The sequence below is a fragment of the Lampetra planeri genome, chromosome 1 (assembly GCF_965212315.1).
Source record: "Lampetra planeri chromosome 1, kcLamPlan1.2.h2, whole genome shotgun sequence".
Classification (NCBI taxonomy): Eukaryota; Metazoa; Chordata; class Hyperoartia; order Petromyzontiformes; family Petromyzontidae; genus Lampetra; species Lampetra planeri.
This window is the reverse complement of record NC_136107.1, coordinates 11,986,882-12,005,707: the sequence shown is the minus strand read 5'-3', so window position 1 is coordinate 12,005,707 and position 18,826 is coordinate 11,986,882. Positions and strand designations below refer to the sequence as shown.

General features: G+C 44.4%; 1 protein-coding gene across 7 annotated transcripts in view; it reads left to right on the top strand.

Annotated features, from left to right (window-relative positions):
- The window catches only part of LOC144717854 (amphiphysin-like), a 38,139-nt gene extending 19,720 nt beyond the window's left edge, over positions 1-18,419 (top strand). The window contains exons 2-11 of one of the 7 annotated variants that reach the window (XM_078593617.1): positions 8,919-8,986; positions 9,605-9,748; positions 10,066-10,881; positions 13,395-13,427; positions 14,018-14,047; positions 14,825-14,854; positions 15,434-15,601; positions 15,776-15,901; positions 17,253-17,354; positions 17,640-18,419. In XM_078593617.1, the coding sequence (XP_078449743.1) occupies positions 9,644-9,748; positions 10,066-10,881; positions 13,395-13,427; positions 14,018-14,047; positions 14,825-14,854; positions 15,434-15,601; positions 15,776-15,901; positions 17,253-17,354; positions 17,640-17,747 (1,518 nt within the window). In that variant the 5' untranslated portion in view covers positions 8,919-8,986; positions 9,605-9,643 and the 3' untranslated portion in view covers positions 17,748-18,419. Of the gene's footprint in view, positions 1-8,918; positions 8,987-9,604; positions 9,749-10,065; positions 12,028-13,394; positions 13,428-14,017; positions 14,048-14,824; positions 14,855-15,433; positions 15,602-15,775; positions 15,902-17,236; positions 17,355-17,639 lie in introns of those variants that run through there. The other 6 variants (XM_078593599.1, XM_078593570.1, XM_078593608.1 and 3 more) reach the window with 6 other exon arrangements.
- Positions 18,420-18,826: the final 407 nt, after the last annotated feature.

Below are 18,826 nucleotides of genomic sequence, written 5' to 3'. Positions count from 1 at the left end.
GATACAGCTCCCTTCCCATATGTCTCTCTGACTGTACTGCTTTGTAACAGATTGGTCGGTACGTTTTAATACGAGCTCCCCGTATCCCGTAACCCATTCAAAAATTATTCCTAATCCTAGCATCTTAGGTATGGCAAGAGTTCCTTTGACAATTCCTTTTAGAGTGCATATAAAACAATTATCTCACAGAGTGTAGTCAGTTTGACTCGAGCTATTGTTATTTTCCGATTCAGAGTGCGTACCTCTAACACCACTTATCACAGGATGCAATCGGTTTGATACGATATTATCTTAATTCCACTGTCTCTGTTTCAACCTGCTATTCTGGGTTTTGACCTTAGACGGCGTTTTTTTTTGTTTTACGCCCGTTTACAATCACAATGCAATGTTTGGTCACGATATTCTGGTTAACACGAAGTGATTCATTCCTTCATCCATGCAAAACACTGTCTGTGAGAAATCCCGGACGACGCCACCCCATTATGTTGTATGTGTCGGAGTTATGAAATTTTGATGAAAATAATAAAAATTAATAATTTTCCGAAAAATGCGCAAATCGCATTAATTATGTTAATGTGTGTAATTATACATGCATAAATTATGATGGTGTGAGTAATGATATGCATAAATTATGATAGTGTGAGTAATTATATGCATAAATTATGATAATCGCTGAGATAATCGTAGTAAGTTATGCGGATGCTTGCGATGATGTTAATGTGAGCAGTTGTGGTAATTAGGCTCAGCTTCGTTTATCCAGAGTTATGTCAATCAGGATAACACGATGATCAATGATTAAACGTTTACCGATTATCCTAGCGTGTGTTATGATATTTAGGTCTCCATTTTCATATCTCATCACAGGATACAGTTATCAAAAATATGATGGTTTTGCATGGACTTGGAAAGAAGCACTCGAACAGTTGGTGTTAAGCAATTTTATTCTAACAAGCATGTGACATTCTATCATACAGGTCAAACATGCGTCAATAATTCATGAATAACCAAACACTTATGCATTTGCGATATCAAGCATTCGATTAATATGGATAACTAAAATTCTTATGCAATTACGAGATTAAGCATTGACTAAAATGAATGAATGAACACTTATGCATTTACTAAATTGAATAACTCAAACTCTTATGCATTTTCGATATTGTGCATTTAACGAACTGAATGACCAAAAATTATTATGCAATCGTAACCTCTACCTCTCCACCAGGCATCTCATTAGTTCGTTTTTGTATCGATCACCATCGGCGACTGGCCGAGTTTGAAAACAAGCATGACACATTTCGTTTTGCGTTAATAAAAGCACTTATTGTATCCCCGAGGCGAAAGTATATGTCAATAGATTCATCGGTAAGTATAATATTCTTTTAACGGAATGTTGGAGTCAATGGTGGGTGAGGGCGTGTTGCGGGAGAGCTAATCTGGCTCTGTTTTAATTAATTCTTCGGCGAGGCTCTATGACAAAGGAAACTGGTTTGACAAGATTTTCTCTGTGTTTCCTCGAGTCTGTATGTGGGGAGTGATACAACCTCTCTGCCGTCTGTGCGAGTTGCAGCTGACACTTTCTCCGCGATGAGGTGAGCGGCGGCGCTTGGCGGCGCTTGGCGGCCCTCGGTAGCTGACGGCGCGGTGGCGCGCTCTCGTAGCTGACGGCGCGGTGGCGCGCTCTCGTAGCTGACGGCGCGGTGGCGCGCTCTCGTAGCTGACGGCGCGGTGGCGCGCTCTCGTAGCTGACGGCGCGGTGGCGCGCTCTCGTAGCTGACGGCGCGGTGGCGCGCTCTCGTAGCTGACGGCGCGGTGGCGCGCTCTCGTAGCTGACGGCGCGGTGGCGCGCTCTCGTAGCTGACGGCGCGGTGGCGCGCTCTCGTAGCTGACGGCGCGGTGGCGCGCTCTCGTAGCTGACGGCGCGGTGGCGCGCTCTCGTAGCTGACGGCGCGGTGGCGCGCTCTCGTAGCTGACGGCGCGGTGGCGTGCTCTTTCTCTCCACTGCTGGATGACGAGTCGGTTCTCGTTGGTTGTCGCTCTGGCGATGAACGATGCTTTCGCTCGTTGCTGATATTGACGTTGGGTTGAAGTTGTTGGCTCGAGAGTGATAGCTGGAATCTCCGTCCGTTTCACTCGCAGCTCGGCGGCTCAGTGTAGTAATTCTTCTTAGGTGGTGCAGACCTCGGCTTGTAGCAGCACGTCGCTACCTCGCGATTCTCGTCATGCTGGATGACGAAAGCTTCTTGACGATCTGTGGTGGAGTTGAAGCCCTGGCGATGTGTGGTGGAGGGCCAGGCCCCTGACGAAGTGTTGAATGGATTTTTTCCCGGCTTATGTTGAGAAAATGCCCTCCGTTTCCCGAGTTGTTCAAAGTCTGTCATAAAACCTTCCTGTGTGTGTGTGTTCGTCCGTGTGTTTCGCTTGCGTGTTTGTCCGTGTTTATTAGCTCTGAAGACACAGCTGTTGTCGTTCTGGAAGGGGGGGGGGGCTCGTGACGGCGCCAACGAAGTTATACATTAGCCAGACCGATGATTCGCGTCGAGTTATATATATAAAAGAGATATTCGAATCCATGTTTTTGTTACTGAATAATATTTGTCGCGACAACCTACGCGTTAAGCGAGCTTAATTATTTCCGCCCTCGCTCGGGGATCATATCTTTTGTCTCACACAGCTTAAGTTGTTTTGGTTTGGAAGTTGAAATGCGACTTATTCCATTATGCCCCAGTTAAGCCGAAACCGTGTTCCCGATGTTTCATCGTGACCCGATCTCTCATGGAGATGTTATTCCTTGCGTGTGCAATTTTTGCTGTCCGTGTTGTGGGAAGACAAAGACGGTTGTTTCCACGGTGGAAGCGCCCGGCGCATGCGCTTATTTATTTATTTCTGAGAGCGTGTTAATTTCCTTTGAGCCATTGCCCGGGAGTTTTATTGGTGTCATTTCCCGGCTTTGTGCCTGCGTGTGGAGATCCTCTCGGAAAGACAAAGACGGTCGTGTTGCTGCTGTTGTTTTCAGGGGGTTGTTGTGTTTGGTTAATTTTGAGAGCCTTATTCACCGTTAGCTCCTAGGATATTCACTTTAATTCCGTACTTATTATTTGACTTCTTGTGATTATTTAATCTGCTATCCCGGCTAAGAATTTTGTTTTGGAGCGAAATATATGCCATAATTGTTCTTCGATGCTTCGGCCCGGCCGTGTAGAAATTCTATAAAGGTAAATAATGTCAGTATTTAATTAACAATGATGGGTCGCGATTCTGGTGCAGACTGTAGTCTGATTTTCAATTGTAGTGAGGATGGATACTGTTTGCTTACTTCATGGCTAAGTTGTACTAGTTTGTCTAACATGGTTCAAAACCCGTTTGTGTTTTTTGTTAATGTTGTTCCTTTGTTAAGAATATAATTATATATTTCGTGGCCTGGTTTTGTACTTATAAAAGGGTTTTTTTTTCCTTTACGAACGGATGTTTCTTCCAGAACCCCCCCGGCTACCATTCCCCCCTCCCTTGTTCCTCTTGTGTGAAATTCGGGGAGTTTTTTTATGATCTTGATTACCCTTCTTTCATGCCCTCTTTCCTTTGAAATGAGGTGTGCGCACATCTGTGTTAGTGTGTGGGGGCCTCTGTGGGAGTGTGGGGGCGTGTCCGTTCTCACGTTGCCCCGTGTCTATTAAAAAAAAACGATATTATCTATGTTGGCAGAATAATTCTTAAAAAAAATTAATTTTAAAATTAAAAAGGGGGGCATATATCCAACAGGAGGAGAAGCCAATTTAGGCAGAGGTTTTCTACGAGTGCATTCAGTGCATCCTCTTAACACATTCTGAACATCTCCAGCCATGCCAGGCCAGAAAAAGTTGAGGTGGAGAGTGGACAAGGTCTTTTGGATACCCAGATGCATCACGTGTGTTGCCCAGATCAATTTGCCCCGCAAGATGGTGGGAACGACCACATTGTACTTGTGCAATTCCACGTCCCATCTTATCAGGAGGCCCTCTCAAAGGATTACCATGAATAAAGCTCATCGGTTCCCACCATCCTTGGAGTCCTTAACACGGTGTCTAATTTTGAATAAAGAGGCGTCCTCCGCCTGGAGCCACCCCCACTTGGTGTTGGTAAGACCGAGCGTGTGATCCTGCATGTCAGCCGCATCTGTGTGTGCAACGTCGGCTGCAGGACAACAGTTAGGGGCAGTGCTATATCAGCGGGCTTGCATCGTCCCGCCCCTGAAATGCATGCACACTGGTCACTGGGTGGCAATCGTGACAGCGAGTCAGCATTTATATGGCGAACGCCCTTTCTTTAGGAGACAACGAACGCATAGTCCCGAAATTTCTGTCCCTTGGCCGTGAGGACATGGAAGAGGCTTAGCGATCGTGGCAAACCCGGGGATGAAACGTCGATAATAAGAGGCGAACCCGACAAAACTACACACCTCACCCACCGACTTGGAGGCTGGCCACGTGCGCACGCATGCAGTTTTATCAGGGTCCGTTGATATCCCGGATTCGCCGACGATGTTCCCTAGGTACCGGACTGATCTCTGCCACATACGGCACTTCTGCAGTTTAAACTTCAGATTAGCAGCCCGCATTTTGAGGAAAACTGCCCACAACCTCTGCAGGTGCTCCTCGAACGTACGCCCGAAGACAATGACGCCGTCGAGGTAAATTAAGCACGCATCCCATTGTAGGCCTGCCAAAACCAGTTTCATTAGCCGCTGGAATGTGACCGGGGCTGAGTGAAGTCCCATCGGAAGCCGGTTAAACTCAAAGAGCCCTTGGGGTGTGCGGAAAGCAGTTTTTGGTTTAGAGCTGTCATCCAAAGGCAAGTGCCAAAACCCCGACAGCAAATCAAGTGTGGAGAAGAACCGCGCCCCCAGCAAAGCGTCCAATGAGTTGTCTATCCGTGGGAGCAGGTACGCGGAAATCAACGCAAAACCTCAAACTTCCGTCATGCTTTTTAACAAGCACAATGGGTGCCCCCCACGGACTGTTGGACGGAGAAATTATGTTGGCGGCCAACATCTCGTTAACCGCGTGGTGCACATGGTCCTTCTCTTTGGGACTTAATCGATATGGGTTTTGACGAATGGGGGCTGAGCCTCCCATATCGATGTGGTGGTGTAAGAAGCGTGCAGCCAATATCGAATTTTGTTTTGCTACAAACATCGGAAAATTCCGTCAAAAGGGCACGTCATTTGAGCCTTTGTACGACCGATAAATCATTGCTGTCGGCGCAGAGCGCATCCAACCACGAATCACAGTCCTGCATTATCACCTTGCCCCACAGACGCACCAACACCTAAAGTCCCTTTGGTTTCCCCCTGACAACACGTGGATGATGCGTGAGCCAGAACGGTGCCTTGTATCACGGACGCCTCTGAACCGACATTCAAGACCTGGATGAATAGTTGTTGATCGCTCGCCACCAACTATAATAGGGGAACGAACCGCCTTGGTAGAGGGGACTAATAGCATCCCTTCCATGATCGGATTATGTTGTTTCTTCAGCCGAAAGGGAATGAGCATCTGCGCACGGGGGGGAATATGGACAGTTTGGTTTTCCATCGCTAGGACCGATGCGTTCGCTGTACAAAATAGAGTGGGCGAATGCGATAATTGGACAATAATTCCTAAGGACTGCCCGTTGGCGGCAAAGCAGGGGATGGAAACGGGTGGAATGGCGCACGATTTTGGCGGCAAACAATAAAAAATCACCTCCGAAATGATTGTCGCCGACGCAAACATATCGAGAAGAATACGCACCTCTACCCCCTCAACGCTCCCGATAATAGTGGACGATCCCGCCGCAGCGATAATACGGCGTTCCAGGGTCGTCAATTGAGTGGGACGCCGCGGCCAACCCTCACCCGCAAAAACCGGATCGGCGCGTGATGCACCTTGACAAGAATCCGTGATGCCGAAACTGATACATGAGGTGAGTCAAAGGGCTGTGTGTTAGGTGCGCCGTGACTCGCCTGAGGACCGAGCGGATAGAAGGAGCGACGATCTGTAGATGGCGTCGACGTGGAGGGTCCGCCTCGCTGAGCGCGGCACCCCACGTAGACGTGTCCTGGCAGCCCGCACTTGTAGCAGATGATTGGGCCATCCCTCTGGCGAGGGGAAGCCCCCCTCGGCCAGTCTCGCCTGCCCTGGTGATCTTCCTCGGAGCTCCTCCACTTTGCAGCGGGATGAGAAACACTGACTTGCAGACGCTGCTTGCCTGCAGGTGCTCCCTCCGCCGCGGAGGATCCGGTGCTCGCGACCATGCCAGCACACCGTCGGATGTTACAATGTGCCTCGAGACACTGCGCAACCTTGAGAGAAGTCAGGTCGTCGTCCTCCGTGGCTGGCATGACGACCTGAAGCTCCTGGGCCAACAGCAGCATCTTCTCAAGGACCAGTGAATCCATCCACACCTGTTCCATCACGGGAAATGCCGACTTGCCCAACGCCAGGAGTGCGACGCGAAAGACAAGAGGCGTCTCGGCCTCCCCCCGCCTATGCGTGGCGAACTTGTGGCATTTGGTGGACAAAGGAGTGAAGATCGCCCCCATCTGCGCGAGCGCTTGGGTCAGCGTCGCTTTGTCGTTGTTGGGGATGGCGTCGAACGCCGCCAAAGCGTCGTCATCGAGCGCTGTGGGCAGCGCTCGCAGCGCCTCCTCTTCCGTCCACCCCGCAAGCTTGAAGGCTTCCCAATCGCCACCCGCCGCCGTGAACTCCCGGACGAAGGGGAGTCTCTTTAAGCCATGTTCGGGAAACAGCGCCGTTCGTGGGAAGTCCGATATGGCGGGAGCTGTGTCCCGCGCATTCGAAAAATTGGTGGGCTCCCGCATGGCACGCGCCTCTCACGCGCGCGGGAAACAGCGGCCAGAGCAGCGACGGCAGCCAGGATATCGCCGAGACATTCCTTCTTGGAGCGGCGTTTCCTCCCTGGCGACGGCAGCGAAGCGAGCTCCGGGTTCCGCTGCTGCACCGGCGGCAGAACTTTCCTGCGCTCCATTACCGGGGCTCCAGCACCCGGGGCCGTCTGTGGGATCACCCCGTCGTCTTCCTCTTTATCCGAAGACGACTTGGTGAGAACTTTCCTTCGCGTTAACATCACTAACTAAGCTAACACCTAACTAATTGAACACTTTTGGCACCAGTGTAGTGTAATATTCAGAGGTGCAGACACTCGAGTTGGAGGCAACACGTTTATTAACAACTTTTCTAACCACTTCGGGTTCTATAGCTAGGTGTGGCTATATTCTTCGCTGTGTGCGTGCGAGTTAACTATAACGAACGGGCCAGTCAGCACACACGCTGCCTGACCCACGATGCCGAGCTAAGACTCAACCCGACGAACGAAGAGCGAAGAGACTGGGACCCCAGGACGATCCCCACAAACGAGCCCTGATCCCCGTCGGGGCTCCCCCTTTATTTCCATCGCCACGGCCTCGCCCCGCCCTCGGCCACACCCCCTCCTGTATCAAGTCAGGAGCTCCCGACTCAATGTTACGTGTCCCTCAAGCCCCCTAGGGAGGTTCCCGGCGCTCAGCAGCACTCCTATTATAGTGGCTGGCGCTAACATTGTAGGGACATCAATTACGTCACTATACATGTGTAGTGACGTAATTGATGCACTGTCAGCTTTTCTCCTGTGTCACTTTATTACTTCGCATCCCGTACGGATGTTCCTCACTCTTTACACAACGCAGTCTTGCTCCGAACTCTTTCTTTCTCTGCTAGCCTGTCACTTAATACTCCGCTAGCCTGTTACTGAATACTCCGCTAGCCTGTCAACCTTCTCTCACACCTCCAACCTCAGCCAACACCGCTGGGGAGGACGATATGTGTAGGGCGAGTTCCCAGGCTTCTTGTCGCCGGCTCTTGTCCTCTTCGTTCCTTCAGCTCCAACCAACTCAACCCCGTGTTCTCCGCACACCCCTTTATATCCCCCTCCTCATTAAGGGTCCTCAGTTGCCCCCTATTAAGCCGGCGCCTCGGCGGTGCCTCCTGTACATGCTTTCTTTCCCTTATCTCCATCTCCCGTCTCTCCGGCGCCAACTCCGTGTTTGCCCGCTTGCACTTGCCTGTCCCAAAATGCACCCACCTAATTACCACTTCTCCCCTTAATTGCTGGCGCCTCTCTGGCGGCTGTTCCATGTCCTAACGCTTGCACCTGCTCGCCCTGAAATGCACACCGCTGTTTGCAAATCCCATGTGTGAATGCATTCGCTATTTGCAACCCTGCGCGTGAATGCATCCGCTGTTTGCAACTCTGTGCGCGTTACGCCACTACACACGTGCCAATTAACCAACCAGTCTCTTCCATAATGTAAATGATTAATTTGCAGCCTCTTAACATTTTACCAAAAATTAACAAATGCCACAGAGTGTAAACAACACCCCAGGTAATATCCATTTACAGAGAACATATGGAAATTAGAGACCTCAAATTGACTGTTAAGAAGAGTAAGTTGACTAAACCAGGACAAATCGCGAGAAGAGATGATGGTCCAAACTGATAGCAGAGTGGCAGTTCAGGGAAAGTACTGTACATGCCCAACAAAGGTTGATATCTGGAGATATGGAGTAACGAGATGAACGCATGTACAAGAGAGAGTTGGATTGCTGCATCTTGAGACTTCAGGCCTTCATCCAGCTGCCAAGGGAGCACAACTGGAAGTGGTTGAAAACCAGAAAGTAAGCTGTTCAAATAAAATATCGGCCCCTATGCAAACAACTTAAAATGGGGTAACGTAATGTTGTATTTGGTAATATGTTGTCATATTTTAAATATAAGCAACATTTATAGCAATAATGGTAACTATAAGCAACTGATTTAAAATATACTGGGTAAAAAATGTTTTTTCATTAATTTTTTTGTGTCACCAAGATGCAGTTATGATCAAAATAATTGTGTTTTTGTAGATATCTCCATTGCTTTTGTGGTTTCTTCCCAACGCTGCCAGACGTTACTGTTTGATCTTGCATGGGAGGTAAGTGTTGAGGATATTTTTGTTACAAAACACTTGATACAACACTTTATACATTTATATAACATTTCATTTATGGAATACGTAATTGTCTTCAAGTATTACACAATATAAATTACGTAGTACTTTGATATTTAGCATACAGTTACAAAGCCCAGGCATAGTGAGGTGAACATGTTAGACATTGAAAAAAAAGTAATGGAGAAAATGTTCTGAATAACACATCCAGTAAAGCTCAATCAGTCAGGTTAGAGGGCAGCTTAAAAAGGGATAGTTTTGATGCTTGGGTTTGAATAGTTGACATAACCATGTATCAACAACTACATTACCATAGCTGGCTGAGTAGCGTTGTAGTCATTACAATTGACTCACAATCGAAAGGTCGTGAATTAAAATCCTTGTTGGATATTGGCTCAACCAATTGTCTCTGGGTCTGATGCAATAAGTACTGATATGCAGGAATTCACAAGTGGTTATTGTTTGAAGATACTAGTATGCACTTGGTGAGTAGTGTGGAAAGTTCAGCGATGAGCACCTGTCTTTTTAAAGTACAAATATCGAACTCTGATTTAACCGTATAAAAATATATCTACTGCATTGTATTGTTTCTTTTCACAAAAGGCAAGTCCTCAGCAGGTGCAACCTCCTCCTCAGCCTGTGATGCCGGTTGAACCTGTGATTCCCGTTGAGCCTGCGATTCCCGTTGAGCCTGTGATTCCCGTTGAGCCTGTGATACCAGTTCAACCTGTTAAACCAGCGCAGCCAGTGAGTATGGATTTTGATACTCAAGAGTATTTTCATGTTGGTTAGTCTTTGTGATTATTTTCTGTTGTCGTTTATTGGTGTGCATTAAAATAGTTTGCATCTATCTCCATGATTGATTGTAGCCTTCACTTTAAGAACTGGTACATTTGTAAATACACATTCTTTAAATTCCTCGTTACTATAGTATTGCTGTGTATTTAAATCTTAATTTCTTTTACATTTCACTTACAAAAGCTCTTTTTACATTCTTATTTTATGTTTTGGATTTTCCTTATCTTCTATTTGCTGTCTCTTTGTCTCTCCATCTTCTTCCGCAGCAATCTGAGCCTGTGCAAGGCCATACCAGCAATTATATGTTCACGGATGACTTATTCAATGAGCAGCCAGGTAGTGCAGGTGAAAGCGAAGAAAAAGCTTGCTGGAGTTGGGATAAACAGGAGGAGCTTGAAGTTTCACTTGTCCAACATGAGCAGTGTAATTCTGAAAGCGAACCTTTTAAAGTCGTCCTTGGCTCGTATGACGGCAGTGTCAGTGCAGAGTTTTCTCTGAAGAGTGATTGTGCAGATGTAGATGTAGGAGAGAGAAGTGTAGCTTCTGCACAATTAGACGAACAGAGTGGTGAGGCTATGCAGTTTGAGAGTCAATGTGTGTCATCTGCCCTTGATAAATCTGAAAGCTGTGAACAGGATGGAGATAATTTGGATGAGCCTCGTCATGGTGCTTTGCAGTTAGCAGATGATGTGTGTGCCAATGTTGAGTCAGATCAAGAGCAATGTAAGGGTAATGAATGGTCCCTTGAAGTGATTCATGACACAAATGACCATTCAGAGAAGGAATCCGATGATGAAGGTCGAGTTGTAGGTAGTCTGTGCTCTGCATGCAATGTGGCTAGCAGCTTAACATCAAACAAGTATGGAGATAAACAATCAGTAAAAGATGAAGGAGTGTTCGCTGACGATCACAGAGAACACATGCATAACGCTGACGAGGTTGCAGCTGAAACTTTAGACATTATTCAGCCGAATGCTGAAAATGAGGAGGGCGTTGATCAACACAGGAGACAGAGTAGTAAACAGGAGGCAGAGCCAGAAACAGCAGCTGGAGAAGAGGAATACAAGGATTCCCATATTGCTGTGAGTACACCGCTCCATACTGATGCGGGTCAAAATGTAGATAAGGAACAGTTGATAGGACCTAGATGTCAGACAGCTGTGGGAGTTGCAAGTAATCCTGATGTGTCAGTTAATCAATCCGAAGTTGAAAAAGCACACATCTCCATTGCATCTGAGGATTATAGTATTGATTCTGAGTTAAAAAAATGTATCACATCAATTTGTTTATTTTCCGATAACAGAATAGCTTGTGAGAATGATTGTACTCTGAAACAAGAGGATGAGATGTCAGGTTGCGAGACACTTAAGAATATTTATGCAACAGAAGTTACTGATGAAAAACATTTAGATATGTTAAACTTTTTTCCAGATCAGGACAGTTGGTTGAATGAGGCATTTGCCAACAGAGGGGATGATTTTCAGGAATTAAGCACTGATTTAAAAAAAGTTCTTGAGGATCCTTTGTCCTGTAAGGATTTCATTGCCTCAAAAACCCTAGTAAGTAATAGCTGGACCCAGGATGTGGACACAACCCCAGAATTTGGCACAGCTGATAAAATATACCATCAGGATAATGTGAATGAGCAGGGGCATTCAGTGCCTGATTGTATGTCAGAGGCTGTTGGGGAAAGTTCTCGGGCAGATGTATTATACACAAAAAGTGGTAATGACAAAAGCAAAGATGCCAAAATACCTACGACAAATACAGATAACTGGGATAGTAGACATAGTATGAAGGGAAGAATTGGACAGAAACATGAAGACAATATTGACAATATGCAAGATAGACATGAGGAGCTCCTCTTCAAATCAGACGACAAAGAGAAAGAGGTAATAACACAATTTGAATTAAACCATAAAGCTCTTGAAACTCTGGTAGAGAATTGTGGAATTGTTTGTGAAAGTGAGATATCTTACATGCAGGACAACACTATTGCTACAGATGCTGGAAATGTGCATGTTTCCAAAAAGAATGTAGAGGCACAACCTGACCATCAAATAAATGTCACAGTGACTTTCACAAGGAAAGCGCAGCCTAGCACAAAACACAGACATGTAGCAGCCCAGGATGGGGTTAAGGCCAGGCAACCCAACGACTCCGAATTATCTGAAGATGAGGCTGCCGACCTTCGCTACGCGAGTTTGTACGGGCGGCTGGAGGCTGAGGTACCTTATCAGGTCCCAAGATGTAGGACTTATTTCTTGACCAATCCAGCAATGTACTTGCAAATCCTTTCCCTAAAATGTTCCCAATCCAGAACTGTTAAAGGGCATACATTTGCCATCCTTAGAGTAGATATGTACCTTTACTTCCCCAATGTTTTGACCCATACCTACTATAATCACCCAGGAATGTCTGTCCTGAACGCTCATGACGTCACTCCACATCGACCAGCCCCCCTCATTAATATTCATGAGCAGGTGACGTCCTCCAAATGGACACCCCCCTCACCCCTCATTAATAATCATGAGCGGGTGACATGACTCAATATGGAGTACCCCCCCCCCCTCACTAATAATCATTCGCAAGTGACGTTACTCCACATCGAACAGCCTCCCCTCAATAATCATGAACAGGTTACGTCCTCCACATGGACCCCCCCTCATTAATAATCATGAGCAGGTGACGTCACTCCACATTGAACAGCCACCGTCATTAATAATCATAAGGTGACGTCCTCCAAATGGACACCCCTCCCCCCATTCATACTAATTAGCGGCTGATGTCACTCCACATGGGGAACCGAGGCGCCTCCTCCCCCCTCCTCGGCGTCAACTTACAACCCTCACTACAAAGGCAGAACCCTCACTTCACGCAATCTCCTTAACACTTGAGACATCAAAGTGAAAAGGACGTCATGATGAACAACGGATTATAACCTTAAAATGAAATAGGTCTGTGTCACTGCGCCTTGACAAATTGCACACGCATTAATGCAATGAATATCACGTCGCGGTCTGCTTTTCGCTTGCAAGTTTCAGATTTACTGCAATACACTCGTCCTTGGATGGGCAAATGGCTTGTTGTAAATAATCTGTGTATTTTTCTTCCCAAAAAAATCTTGTGCTTTTTCATTCCTTTGTTGTCTTTTTTGTCTGATTTCCAATATCCTGTTCTGTAAATCACACTGACAGTGGGAATACTGGGCCAAAATTAATGATTCCACTTTTTAACAAAAGCACATTTCAGAGAACCACATTCACCATCGTGAATTTCAAATTGTGATTTTGAAAAGCCACTAAAACACGCATTCACATGGCAGTTAAAGCACCGTAGGTCCTTGGTGTAAATCCTACTTTGCTTTAATTGTACCACTTGTGAAAATGTACTGTAGGTCCAAGAACAGACTAAATGAATGTGACTTGAATGAGCAAGTGTAATCATTAACCAAAATCTAAGTGGTCCAGTAACCATAGACTGTCATTTTAGTAAAGCTGGGTAATAAGTTGTTTCGTAAATGAGTGAATGTTTTAATGTTTTAAATTTCTACGATTTAATTTGGCTTTTTTACATTTGGTTGTTTTCTTTTCAGATATACATTACCAGATTTTACTGCTACCAGCAGGTTGTGTTTTAATTATAATTTATTTGAGTTCTGTTTTGCTTTGTCATGTTTTGTTTGTATTTGGGATAAGTCGATAATACAGATTACAAGTTAACTCAGACTTTACTTGTTTGACAATCTTCACACCTGATAATGTGTGGTGAGAATATTATCAAGGAAGTGTGCTGTCCTTAAACGAAATGTTAAGCCGACCATCGCATATGCTTTATGTGGGCATAAAACACTGTTTACAACACTACTACATTTATTTATTTTCTCAAGTATATCAGTGCCTATGTTGAGCTTATGTGCAGTTTTGCCTTTGAACTGTTTATTAAGTGTTAAAATAATAGCTATATATTTTTCTCCCATCATTTGAAAACTGAAGTTGATCATAATGAGAAAGTTATGTAATACCCTTTTTAGCTGGTGGATTATTTTTGTTCACTATTTAATACACTCAAATTACTTTTAGTATGTGTGTGTTTGGAGTTTTAGGATTGCACAATGTTTAATGATCACAATTAGGAGTTTATTTTCCGGGTATACTGCATTGGCATTCAGCTCTGTAATGTTAATGACGCCTTTATTTTTCCCCATTTTGTTCAAAGGATGTCAGTACAACAGAAGAAACAAGCCAGGTAAGATAATGCAAATGTGTCACCTTATCGAATTAAAACAAATATGCTTTGGTTCTTTCGGTAAAGTCACGTAGAAAGAAAATAAATAATAGAATACGAAAATAAATAATAGAATAATAGAATACGAAGACAGTTCCACCTGAAGACGGAGGCTTGTGTTGCCTCCGAAACGTCGTGATTTTTTATTTTATTTTTATTTTACTTTTACTAATTTAAATTTTTTACCTACGTGACTTTACCGAAAAAACCTAAGAATATAGAATACGACGTTTCGATTGCAACACAAGCAACCGTCATCAGGTATGAATGAATGCGAAAACAAACCCAGTAAACTTAGAAATGTAATGCAATGCAACACAGAGTTGGCTTCTCTCTCTCTGTGTATGTCTCTCTCCATGTCTGTGTTTGTCTTTCTCTCACACTTAACTTTAAATTTAGCAATCTTTGGAAGAACGTAATCAACCAGGTCAAGTGTTTACTGTTGTGTTAGCCGACTGTGTTCCATTGCATTACATTTTTAAGTTTACTAGGTTTGTTTTCTCATTCATTCATACCTGATGACGTTTGCTTGTGTTGCAATCGAAACGTCGTATTCTATTATTTATTTGATTTTCTTTCTACATGACTTTACCAAAAGAACCAAATAATAATTCCTGCAGTCACGAAAGCTTCAAATCAAATTTAAAACAAATATCTAACATTGAATGTTTCTAGTTATAAAAGTAATGCATTTTTAAAGTGAAAAGTTGTTTTAATTATGTATTTTGTCAATCACAGAAACCTGCATCTTTGGATGAAACTAGTGAGGTGAGATGTGGTATTGATTTGTATTACATTCATATGAAAATAACTTAACACTGGTGACAGGTGACTTAGACTTGCTGACCCACCAATACTGGACATCTGAAAAAGACTTTCTGAGCTCATGAGATTCCTCCTGTCTAAATAAATATTCAGATTTTGAAGCATATATATCATCTCTTCTGTATTCTAAAGTGCAAGTATTTTTTCTCGAATGCTACTTCAAATTTTTATGTTTCTTATACCATTAATCCATTAAAGGTGGTTATAAAAACCTGCTTTTGTCATTGTTCAGGCTTTTTTGGCATAGAATAGGCAGAGTATATATTTAAAGCTGGTGGAAAAATAAATGGAAACAAAAATACTGAAAAATGCCATTTTTATGTTCATACATATACGCAGTTCTTTTTTTAATTTATTGCATCCATTTATGATTTCATACGAGTTACCATTACACACCATGGCCATGTATAGTGAAGGAATGGCAGATCACTTATGTATAGAAAGCTGACAAGATATACGAGTAAGGAATGTCAAAAGAGGTGTTCAAGGTCTTTTTACTCTGTGTATGTTACATCTGATCAGACAATGGAAGCAGCCATGGGTCCTTTGGTTAAGAGCCCTGAATCTGAAACTGCTGTCGTTCCCGCTGAAATGGATGTCGTTCCCGCTGAAATGGATGTCGTTCCCGCTGAGATGGCTCCCATCCCTATGGAGACTCCCATTGTGGAAGTAACTGCCAGCACCCCCACTGTAAGGCTCACCAATGTTTTTTTTATTATTTCCTGTTGATGATAAAGTAATCGCATTGCACATATAACAAAATGCACATTTTCTTGAAGATTACTATGTAACACCATTGAAATGCGGAATCGTGCACATGGATGATAATGTAAACAATGATAACTGCATATTGTGTTTGTACAGCCGGTGGACTCTGGTCCAGAGTTGGACATGGCATTTGTGACCAATGGAGACGCTGAGGTTGAAGCAAGCAAGCATGTTGACACATCTTCAGAAAGCACTGACATGCCCCCTGGATTCTTGTACAAGGTGCAATTTATTAGAACAGCCATAAGATGTGTGTTAACCAAGGCTGCTATTTGTATACTTAAAATATTTGCAAGTAACTTGTCTGAAAACATGTTGAATTGTCAGTGATTGTGTATTCTTGAACAGTGGGTTCTGTAAAACTGATGATACAATGTGCTCATTCCAACAAATAACTGGTTATGCTCGCCTGATTTAATTTAACACATGAATAACCCATTTAATACGAGCGTATTAATACTCATATTAATCATTGCTTCATGTCTAATTTATTATTTTTACCAAACAGGACCCTGCGGGGTGGGCTGGTAGGAATAATACTAATACTGGTATAGGGATATCGACCGGGTATAGAGGAGTTAAAAAGAAAATGATTTGTGCATGGGGGGTGAGCGATGACGTCCACACCCCCTCCCCACTGACTCGCGCGCCCACAGAGCAAGGATTGCAACAGGCGATGTCATTGGCTGCGCCGGATGCGACGACCATCTTGTTTAGTTTATTTAGTTCACGGATCGCAGGGGGAGCGGGGGGCCATCTTGTCGGACAGACGGACGGCCTCGCGAAGCCTGTCGCAGTAGGCCTCGCGAAGCCTCCTGCACTAGGCCTCGCGAAGCCTCCTGCAGTAGGCCTCGCGAAGCCTGCCGCACTAGGCCTCGCGAAGCCTGCTGCACTAGGCCTCGCGAAGCCTTCTCTGCAGTAGACCTAGCGAAGCCTTCTGCACTAGGCCTCGCGAAGCCTTCTCTGCAGTAGGCCTCGCGAAGCCTTCCCTGCAGTAGGCCTCGCGAAGCCTTCCCTGCAGTAGGCCTCGCGAAGCCTTCTCTGCAGTAGGCCTCGCGATGCCTTTTCTGCAGTAGGCCTCGCAAAGCCTGCCGCACTAGGCCTCGCGAAGCCTGCCACACTAGGCCTCGCGCCGTGCTTTTCGTGCACAAATAAGGCGATTAAATGTATCTCGTCTCTGTGTTAATAAATGTATCTTGTCTCTGTGTTAAAAAAACGTGCTGCGTTTCAGTAAAGTAAATTTGAAGCGAAGTTTAAAGTTTCGCCGTGAGGCGCCGGAAGCGACGGCCATCTTGTTTAGTTCACAGATCGCAGGGGGAGCGGGCGGCCATCTTGTCGGACAGACAGACGGACGGACGGACACATTAATCTATTGGTGGTCTGGTCCACTTCGTTCCTACCAGTATAAACAATACAATGTATGGGTGAAACCCTATAAACTTATCGTTATATCATTTTTTAACATCACAGTTTTTTATATGGTTTTGTTGCAGAGCTTCATTACAGTTGTCTATATTGAGGACTATAACTTTATGCATGGAGTATTGCTTGTGACAGTTCTTTCTGCATGAAGGTGCAGGCCGAGCATGACTACACTCCGCTGGATGCTGACGAGCTGACTCTCCTGCGTGGAGACGTGGTTCTCGTGTTGTCCTTTGAAAACGCCGACGAACAGGTACTGGGACATTCCAATATGTCCCTTTAGAATGCACCGACACAACAAAAAGCAACTGCATGACAACAAACGCTTTTGTGCAGTAAGGCTTCTTCATTTCTTCTGTACGTAGCTTGTTTAGAATTGTTGCTTTTCATCTTTAAGTTCACTTTAACAGTCGGGAACATTACAGCAGGGTGATACTTAATTGCCGCCTCAAGGTCAACCTAACCGAGCAAACCCTGTACACTGGTGAAGGTGATCTTGAGAACTTTTCCAAAGCAGGGTGTTCTGCCCCTTCCACAGGATGCAGGATGGCTCACAGGAATCAAGGAAGCTGATTGGATGGCATACAAGGACCTAATGGGCCGTAAGGGTGTGTTTCCAGAAAACTTCACTCAACGTTTGGAGTAGTAGAGTTCTTTCAATGGCTGATTTTGCTTCATACACGTTCTTGTTTAACACATCCACATACCCAAAACAATATTTTCACAATTGTTTTCCTGATTTCAGAAATGGTATCAACAAAATATAAAACAGTTTTGTTTTTTGCAACTGCTTTGTTTGAAAGCATATCCCGAAGTACGTGTGACTGTGTTTACATTGAATCACCTTGGAATCCTATGACTGCAGAGTTTGAAAGTATTTTGCCAGACATGCAGTATTACATACCCGTCATTATTTAACATAAGACCTTACTCTTAGGTTTTTTCGGTAAAGTCACGTAGGTAAAAAATTTAATTAATAAAAGTAAAATAAAACAAAAAAAAATTCACGACGTTTCGAAAGCAACACAAGCCTCCGTCTTCAGGTGGAACCGTCACAGCCACGACAGCTGTATCAAGTAAATGAGAGATCACAAGAAATACTACCCCGTATATATAATGGTTGAGGGGGGAAGGGCCAGGAACGGCACACTTTTTTTTATTAATATGGTAAGGTGAGGCTTAAGACCAAGAGTAGACTGCATAACAAAGGACTGAGCCTTTGTTATGGAGAGGTGCGGTTTGTAACTAACACATGGCAAGCATGACAAGTGTGAAAAAAGAAAAGCAAGTAAAAAACTAAAACTGGTAAAACAACAAACTGGCTGTCTATCAATGACCTGTAATAGTTGTCTGTCAAATAAGATGGTCCAAATAAGTGTAGTTACATCTTTTTTGCATGGTTAATCACATCTTTCCAATGATTACATGATTAACTGAGTAATGACAAAAGTGTGATCATTGGAAAGATATGATTAACCATGCAAAAAAGATGTAACTACACTTATTTGGACCATCTTATTTGACAGACAACTATTACAGGTCATTGATAGACAGCCAGTTTGTTGTTTTACCAGTTTTAGTTTTTTACTTGCTTTTCTTTTTTCACACTTTTGTCATGCTTGCCATGTGTTAGTTACAAACCGCACCTCTCCATAACAAAGGCTCAGTCCTTTGTTATGCAGTCTCCTCTTGGTCTTAAGCCTCACCTTACCATATTAATAAAAA